Raw genomic sequence first — 9,398 nt, 5'->3', positions numbered from 1 at the left:
CAGTCTGTGTTCAAAAACACTCGCGCATTATTTAATACAGTAAGCCAGAGCAAAACCGCCGGCCAGATTATTGGAATCTTTTCCACGCCTGATAAGTCAAGCCTTGGAACGAGTTCGGCATCATTAATTAACTCAGCGACTTAATGAGGTCTAATTATGCCATGTGTTGAGGTGGGTTGCTAGTGTCGGGAACAAATCGCTCTTGACCTATCCCTTCGATAAAAACCACGGACTCACGACCTACAAACAAACAAACTCAAAAACGAAACTAGCAATCCGGGCCAAAGCCAACTAACTTACACTAGTCCATGGACCTCTGGAGATCGAGTAATCGCGGATGCGGAATGGAGAAATTGAATTGGAAATCACTCACATTTTGAGTGGGATGACCCCTTCGTTTTTGCTGTCGGTCTCCGTGGCTGGTTGGCCGGCAATTCCAGTCCAGATGTGGTCGTTTCCCAAATACGTACGATATCAGTTTTTGGAGAGCTTCTCCCTCATCGATGTGAACTCTTAGTACATGGGGACGTTGGCGGACGGGTACGAGGGGTGAGGGTGAGAATTTCCTCTAATATGGACAAGAGAAAGGAGACCTCGTCAAGGCTCGGTACACACCTGAGTACACCTTTGGTACACACCCGGTCGGTCGTCGGTCTTTGGTCGTTGGCTCACACGAGTCCATTGGGGGGTTGGTGAACTGATAAGCTTTCCATGCACATGTTCGAAGATTCCCTACAAACAAGGTGTCTCGTTTTTCTCTCCCCATCTTTCTCTCTCTCTTTCTCCATCTGTCTGTCTGTGTCTGTCCATCTGGAATCGCATTTATGAGATGCTTTACTGCTCCTCCACCTCTTCTTCCCTTCTTGGAGATTCAAGCTTAACTCTTGGAAGGGAGGTCGTAAAGAAATATTTACACGAACAGCGTGTTAGTCGAATGGTTTTTCAGCAGTGACACAACGGGCTGATGAGCCTTTGAGTCATTGGATGACACGATACACTTGTTCAAGAAAACTCTGTGTTACTCCATCCAATCTATCTACCCTACCGAATACGCACTTCCACCTCTTTTCTGCCTCTTGTCGAATCATGAAGATATATTCTCAGGCGACAGGTTGAATTGAAAGATCAGAAGCTCGTTTTGCACTTTGATTGTCTCAATTGATGGTTTGATCGGGGGTTGGCCGGTCATCAAAATTGATGGCAAGTGGTCCAATCAAATGGTAATCGATACCAGACACCAAATCGATGAGGAAAATAGCTATCTTGCGAATGCTTTGAGTGCTCTTTTCGCTCATCCTTCGTTTAATTGAATGTCGGCACTCGGGTTTGGACTGACACAATTGGTCGAGATGGCCGAGATTTCCCCCTTGGTTGTTTTCAGATCGCATGTGCTTATCTGTCCATCGGAGAGATTGGATCCTTTCCCCATCGACACCAAATTTGTTTTCCCTCCATGTTCTAGAAGCTCATTTTGCCCAAACCGAGCGTCCTCGAGGATTCCTTTTAGGAAAAAAGAGACTCCCTCTGGCCACCAACGCAATTCCTTAAGTACAGTACAGAGGTACGTGTTTCCAAAGAGTGAGACGAGATCGAACCAGAAATCCAATGGGGTCTCTCCAAAAGTTTCTCTCGCGCTGATGTTCAAGTTTCCGAAGGCGTTGCCGGGACTACCCACAGAACCAACATATTGGACCTCGGCTCGAATCGTCCTATCAACCATCCTAGGACGACGTGTGTTGGTGAGTGTACGTAGGCATATGCAGTCAGAGGTACTGCCCCCACAACCAGCTATCATCCATCCATCCATTCCTTCCAACCAACAACTAGCCGTCAGTCCGTCGATCTGCGGTGAATGTATGTATGTACAAACATATGCAAGCATTCACACGCAAAATCCAAGGCTTTTGCTACCAATTCCATTGTGATTGACAATGGATGGCATCTTTCGTTCTTCCTCCGACCGGTGACCAGGCCATGACTTGCCAAATGTGATCGATATGCCGGTAAAGAGGCCATATGTCCACAGAAAAGAGGCTATTTTCTCGGCCATTTCAGAGCAATTTTAGGCGGGTCGTGGGCGCTCCACTCACTCACTCACTCATTCTTTCTCTCCTTTCCTCTTATAGTATCAACTTGTTCAACAACAACAGGAGGCTTTACCGTAAAGCACTTCATGGTTGTATAGTTGCGACATGTCAATTCAGAGTTGTAAAGCTTTACGAGATTCAAAAGCAAATTATATTTACTGTAACGCATGATAACGGCCTATTCAGACTCTGAATCTAGGCTGAGAAAATTATTGCACTTGTTTGAAATATCTGAATTCCATCTTAAAGAAGCTCAAACCAACTAAGTACTTGGACAAAAGTAAGGTGTACTTCAAATCAAGTCCACCAAGGGTCAAAGGTTATTTAGCCAGAAAAGGCCGGCGTGATCGTTTTCAAGCACCGATGATACAATGGCAAATTTGCAAAATGATTAAAAATGAGTCGAAAGTCCCCCTCATTTATTGAGTAGCTTTGAAACACAATAAAATGTTGATGTATCATCCTCAAGAATATCCTAAGAGAGTGTGGCATTATAGTATCATTAAATAAGGACTTGCATTATTTTGAGCTCCACGTCCCTTTAGAAGGCTGCAGTTTAAAGTATCCCGGTATCGGCCAGCACATTTTGAATCTATTTCATCTTAGTTAAAACTCAAAACTTGTTGCACCTAACCTAAGATCAGAAATTTCGTCAACACTCTCGGGTATTTTTTGCCGCCAGATGCCTCCCACAGGTATTTCTTTCTTGATTTGGTCCAGTACTTGGCGACAGTCCCTGATCTGTACATTGGCAAAGTCAAGAGATGGCGCCTGAGATTGTTGGCCAATTTCAAACGTAAATCTACCAAGCTACATCTCATTGAAAAACATTCCATTGCTCTCTAACAATGTTAATAGCTTCATCTGCATCAGTTTTTGCACATGGATCTCATCAACATGTTAGGTACATATGAGCGTCCATATCTCTAAACATGGATCTTAAAATAGTTGTTGTGGGCTAAGCTATAAGTGAAGGATGGCTTCACATCGTGACAGTCACCGTGGGACATCATGAGTGTGAAGGGTCTGCTGGCCCTAAAGTGCTACTTCATAGGAGTTGCTTGCACCTGTGGTTCTCCCACTCGATAGCTGATGGTCTGATGGTTGCCTGCTTGGTTGGCTGGTTGGTTTGTTGGTTGGTTCACCCAATGTTTGTGAATGAACAAATAGAGGAAGGACTCGGAATAGATCCCGTCCGTCATCCATTCCAAGGCTCTTAATTAGGAATGAAACGATTCACATGGCTGGCATTCCATACTTCTCTCTCTCAATCTCTCTCTCTCTCTCTCTTTCTTTTTCTTTCGAGTTTCATGAGTGATGAAGGCGGACGAGTTCCGACGCCAATCTGCCTTTATTTCATGTTGAGTGGGATTTTCTCGTTTCCAGGTGTAATTCCGCGCGCCTTGGCCGTACAGCAGCAATCTGCCTTTATTTCATGTTGAGTGGGATTTTCTCGTTTCCAGGTGTAATTCCGCGATCCTCTCACAGAGGATTCGTACTACTACTACTACTATGACAACAACAACTACTACTACTACCTACCTTTTCTGGTGTCTGAGATGCCATGGTGGTAGCATTGATAGTTCGTTCTTCTGCAGATGGTTTCGTTTCTCATCCTCATCTCAGCCCAGGTGTTTGTGATTCTATTAGAGGTTGGAGATATGGAGGCGTTCTTGGCTTTGATTTGCGTCACAACCCAGTTTGGTGACGTAGTAGGTTGACCCGATGTCAAGGATTGCTTTGTATCTTCTCGGAAATCATAATCGTACGGTACAGCAATCGATGGCGTACCGCATCATTTGAACTTACCTCGTTATTGGCATTCCTTCGGTGGAACTTGTCATCGGCAAAATCGATTGGAAGCAATCGTAACTCGATGGTCGTTGTCTCATATCCCTGATATGGAAGAGATATGCACCCGAAATGGTGCTTAGATCTGCAACAGTAAGGCTTGAGAAAGATGCATCTAGGTGCATCATGGTCAACAGCCTACATACTACATCTTATTTACATCCAATTTTTGGGTGGGATTGCGACGTGATGCAAAAGCACGGGGGCTTGAGAACCTATTATGTACGTGTCTGTAGTGTTGTGTTCGAAAACAACTGGTCACAGCAGCAAGACACCATAAGACCTAATCAGACATGGCCGAGAACCATTTTTGATTCGTCAGATCCACCAATGGCTGGCTATTATTGCACTCGAGTACTTGTTATGGATGTGAAAATTATTGGCAGTCAGTCCACACTCGCCATATGTTGGAATTGAATGTTGAAACTGGTACCAAGTCCGGAACAAACCCCGAAGCCCTACCAGAAAAACGTCTTTGTAGTCATTTGCTTCAGTTCCTCGTTACACATGACGATCCAATGAAGGAAATTGGATCATCGGGCTTTCGTGACGAGTGTACCAAGAGAAAATTGCACTCCGATTGACATATTTCCGCTTGGCATCGCTGTGAAAAAGAAGAAAGTGAATTATTACCCAAGGGCAAGATGCCAAAAATACAATGTGTATGAATGCATGAGATTCGTTTGTCTGTTGGACATGTAGCCTACTATGCTCAACGGCTAGAGCTTCGATCACTTGAGCTCGAGACCATCTGGTTCCTTTTTAGCCTTTGAAGGGGAAAACCGTACTCAATCATCTAATTATTACATGCACCGACCAGTTTACAAAGTGTCAGTTGTCCAGTCACAAGTAATGATGATTTTAACGAATGAGTTAAAACCACGTTCTGCTAAACGTATGATTGGAATGGTGGACGTTGTGTATGCGGCTCTGATCCAAGAAATAAGCACTTATTGTTCGAGGCTGGTTGGGCGTATATTCAGATCTATTGTATCCATAACACTAAGATATAAACTCGGAATGGGTCAACAAAGAGGGTTGGTTGGAATCATGAATTGGTTAGTATCACAGTTGCATTGATTGATATTGGATTTGTTTGGATTCACACACTCGTACACAATTACAAGTCACTTGTTGGTCTGTCTGCATTCTCTTTATCTTCTTCATCGATCTCATTGGAGTCTGACAATTCCTCGGGTTCTTTGTCGCTGGGAGCAATGTCTAAAGAAACGGGATCCTCCACAGGATGTTCTTGTTCTTGTACTAATTCGAAACCCTCTGAAGCACTGCTGGTACCACTTGACGAAGGCAAAACCTTCGTCGGATCCAATGATCGACAGCTGTTGTTCCTGGAGCGTGGACACAACTGATTCCTCAAAGCTTGAATGTAGAGAACGCAGGCATCGATAATGTCCAGCTGAAAACGAGGAAGTGGACACACATTAATTCATAAATGCCCGTTCTATACGCTGTCGCATCCATCCTATGATGTTCATCGGCAGGGGTGGCGGCTGCTTTACCTCTTCTAGATTGGTTCGTTCTGACAATCCCGGAATGAGAGTTTTCAGGGTGTTGAATTCTGTCTCCAAGTTCCGATCCCCTGATTCGACTGGAGCGTCGTCGTTCAATCGAGATAATTTCGGCCCTCGGAGACCTTCACTTGTCACATCACCGTCCTCTTTGTCATCACTGTCGAGGCCATTCTTCACCCCCGAGCTTGTCTTTCGTTTGTCACAAATCATTTCCACTGTTGATATTTTTGGCTGCACTTTGAAACTCGAAAACGGATGTGAGCTCTTTGCCCTTCTCAAACCGACTGACGAGCGTTCGCCAGCGGTTCAGCAGGCCTGCCCGCACGGCGATTTTTCGCACTGCTTCGCGAACGCTCGCCTGCTGAGCGATCGATTCTCAAAGCACACGCACTCAGTTTTGGGCCCGGGCCTGGGCCCCCCAAAAGGCGCATGCTGCGAATACACGGGTTCAAAGACAGGCGTCACATTTTGCATCCGAGTCGTGTTCGACATGGATAATTGAATCGGGAGGCGCTGGGTCATGATGGGGGTAGAAGAGCTTCAGATGGGATTCAGATGAGCATTTCATACGATTCGATCTCAGCCAAGGCGCTCAAAATTTTGAGCGTGTTGTATGTGGGGGTATAGTGGTGCGATAAGGGTGAAAGAGGGATACTGCGTGTGTAAAGGTGCCTTCTCATGGTCATTACCCCTGAATGAACGGTAATGCCTCGGTATTAGGGTGAACTCCTTTAGTCAAGGGAGTCCACAGGTTTTTGGATGAGTGGCTCTTGAAAGCACTCAAGTACAGCTTCGTCAACTCCTCAAGTGACTGATGAGATCTAATTAGAATAATAATAGGTTGCATTGAACGAACATTAACCATAGTCCCATCTCTAGTGGATGTCTTCTCTTTTCTCAATGGAACAGAAGAAAATAAGCTGTACGTAACTGTACATGTAATGAAAAACATTGAACTTCAATCAAGAGCTACTAATCCATCATCGTTTCCATTCAAATTTCTAATCCCCTCCCTAAGGATGTCCAGCTCCGAATCGACTCCACGTCGGAGGTTTCAGAGGAGCCACCGGAAATTCCAATTTGAACTATGTCGCTCGACCATGGCCAGTAAGTACCCTGTTACACAGGCCAGCTACGTTGGCATGAGTGGAATTGAGGCCCTTCCCCATATCTCAATGCTATTCTTGTCAAGAGGGGGCAATCGGTTTCACTTTTTACTGTTGTGTGCCAGTGCAAACGGATGAAGGCACAAGGAGAGACGGATGGATGATTTTCTCTGTGTGAGTGCTTCTTCTCTCTAGAGCTGCCTTGCTCTCTCTCTGTCCGTCTCCATATCCGAGGCTGCCACGAGGACACTCCGTTCGTGGAATTGGACCCTCTTTGTTTGCTCTACGTTTGGAGAGGAATAGAAGAAGAAGAAGAAGGCCTCCTTGATCGCTCAAGTCCACAATTGCAGACTGCAAATACTATTACGACTTCCACGCTTCATAAAGCTCACTCCTTGAGCTGAGTGAGACGGCTTGGGGAAATATGGTGCCTCCCCCTCAGTCTGATAGTGTTCCAATCAAAACATGACCAAGTTCGGCTCCTACGTACTGCTCGTCCTAGTTCTATTGGGTAAGGATCCACTGTACGTGGAAACATATTCTTGAGACCGACCACCTTTCAGCCTTGTTAACACCGTCTCAAGGTCTGTCAAAGGAAACATGGGCCGAGTACAACCTCACGGACTACGTCATTCGTCCCATTTCGCTTAACACACGGGGCAGTGTGGGTCCGGGTCGAGTGTGTCCGCCCAAAGAGGTGGCCGTAGGATTTCGCATGAAGATCCAGGACTTTTCTGAGATGAGGGATAACACCGCCTTGAATGCCATCCGGTTGATCTGTAGCAAAGGAGGTGAGGTCATCTCATCCGAGGGCGCCAACGGAGAATGGACCGATATCCTCAAGTGTCAAGGCAAGGGTGACTACGTGACGGGAGTGAAGATCCTCACCGAGAAATGGCAAGGATGGGGTAAGAAAAGAAATAAGCGAGTAACATTGTAGAGCAAGAAAGTCCTATCGCGATCCTGTAGGGGTACCTGTCTCGTAGACCGCAAGACAATTTCAATCAATGAATTGCTCTCTTGATTGATCATAAGCATTTTATCAATGGACTCGTGATCTTATAAGTGGTCAGGATTGATTATGGCCCTCGTTTTTCTAAAACAACGACCGGCGGTTTGCCCTGTTGTTCCATTTTTCGCTGAAAATACATTTTGACGTCAAGCTGACAAAACCTTAACTTAGAATAATTCTTCATCATTTATAACATATCCCAAGGTATATCACTCATGTTTGAAGTCTTCCTATCTTATTGTAGTTGTACCTACTCGAAAGTTTCAAATTTCAAAAACATGGCAATTGACTGAGTAAATGCTAAAAGTAGATGCAATACTTTAGGCTCTTAGCAAAGAAAAACCCTCTTTTTCCCAATAAAAGCAAGTTCCCTCAAGTCTTGGCCTTCAAATAGCTCTTACTCATGAAGAAGTGTTTTTCGAAAGCATCCAATGTGTTTTTGGACACCAATAGCATATGCCAAATGAGAACGACAGTTTCGTAAGTGCTAGTTTATTCACATAATGTAAGTGATCCAAGAACATAAATCTCAAAACGATACTTTTAGCAAGAGCATGTTTGCCCATAACACTTCGACTAAATTCATGTTCACGTACAATACGCACTCTGAAGACAATTCTCCAAGCTATATCCCTATCTATTTCAGATGAAGACGATGTGGGAGCGATTGACTTCGAAGGCATCTGCTCTTCCGATATCCGTCTTCGGCATCGATCCGTCAAATCCTGGATCCAAGCACGTGGCCTGTGGAGTGAGGAGAGGCGTTGTCCGAGTGACGCCCCTGCCATATGTGGGATCAAGACCCGGGTGGATTTTGAGCGCCTGGAGCATGAGACACCGGATAGTAAAAACGACAAGGCCGGCTTGACCGGAGTCCAATTCAAGTGCTGCCAAGTTGAAAAGCCATAGCGGATGTGCGAAATGACTGTTTGAATATTGCAACAACCTTGAACTCTAATTAGAGGAACATGTGGCTTCTTGAGTTGAGTCGCAACGAGCACATTCCACTACTAAATAGTCGTTGTATTTGTAATTTTTGCCGCCGCCTCCTCCTCCTCCAGAGCCTTGAGCCTAATACAGAAATACCCGATTTTTACACAGCATTACCTTCCTACATCTCATTCTAAGAATGGGCGTTCGAGATGGTAACAAGCCGGTTCGAAACAAAACACTCATTTGAAACCTGTCATTTCAGGCATGAATTACCCCCGCCAAAACCGTTCAAAATCAAACAGTCTCTTGTTATACTTAATACTATGTCTGAGCGACTCTTCTGAGCAGCAATGGCTGGTCCTTCCACTCACAGCTTTCAGTTCACATTGGTCATCCCGCTCGTCTTGAAACGTCCTCCCCACCCACGCCCCTTTCCTCTTCCCTCCCCCCCCCCTCTCCTTCGACTTCGACACCGCTGAATCTCCTCAACCCACTCTATGCACGAATGGCTAGAAACTCAATTTTCGAGTTCTATGGCAGCAAGAAATGCCATCTGCTATTTTTTCGGCTCTCTGACCAATAAATTGGCAATCACTCGGAAGGTTGAGCTGACTAATGCGTTACTTAAGGCTTGGTGAAGGCCGGGGGTAGATCTTCAACTCATTCTGGCCTTCGAATTGGACTGAATGTGTGTCCAACACTTCCAAGTGAGGGGAAAATTGTGGCCTCAAAACGAGTTTCATCGGTACTACTCAATTGTCAGGAATGTGGGTGGACGATGTGGACGATGTGGACGACGTTAACGTTCACGATGGAAGTGGACATGAAAGTCAAACATGAGAAGAAGACGAAGAGGAAGATCTTCAACTCTCTCTCT

General features: G+C 45.3%; 2 protein-coding genes across 2 annotated transcripts; one reads left to right on the top strand and one right to left on the bottom strand.

Moving 5' to 3' along the window:
• Window positions 1-4,872: 4,872 nt before the first annotated feature.
• On the bottom strand, window positions 4,873-5,799 carry LOC131893624 (uncharacterized). Its single transcript, XM_059243719.1, has 2 exons — window positions 5,459-5,799; window positions 4,873-5,355 (listed from the first exon to the last, which is right to left on the bottom strand). Exons 1-2 carry the CDS (start codon window positions 5,678-5,680, stop codon window positions 5,059-5,061), a joined length of 519 nt encoding a protein of 172 aa, XP_059099702.1. The 5' UTR covers window positions 5,681-5,799; the 3' UTR covers window positions 4,873-5,058.
• Window positions 5,800-6,712: 913 nt separating this feature from the next.
• LOC131893623 (vitelline membrane outer layer protein 1-like) lies at window positions 6,713-8,684 on the top strand. The gene is made up of 3 exons (XM_059243718.1): window positions 6,713-7,087; window positions 7,161-7,484; window positions 8,235-8,684. The coding sequence occupies exons 1-3, from the start codon at window positions 7,042-7,044 to the stop codon at window positions 8,495-8,497; spliced, it is 633 nt and encodes a 210-aa protein (XP_059099701.1). The 5' UTR covers window positions 6,713-7,041; the 3' UTR covers window positions 8,498-8,684.
• Window positions 8,685-9,398: the final 714 nt, after the last annotated feature.

The sequence above is a fragment of the Tigriopus californicus genome, chromosome 2, assembly GCF_007210705.1.
Source record: "Tigriopus californicus strain San Diego chromosome 2, Tcal_SD_v2.1, whole genome shotgun sequence".
Lineage (NCBI taxonomy): Eukaryota > Metazoa > Arthropoda > Copepoda > Harpacticoida > Harpacticidae > Tigriopus > Tigriopus californicus.
This window is presented reverse-complemented; position numbering and strand designations above follow the sequence as displayed.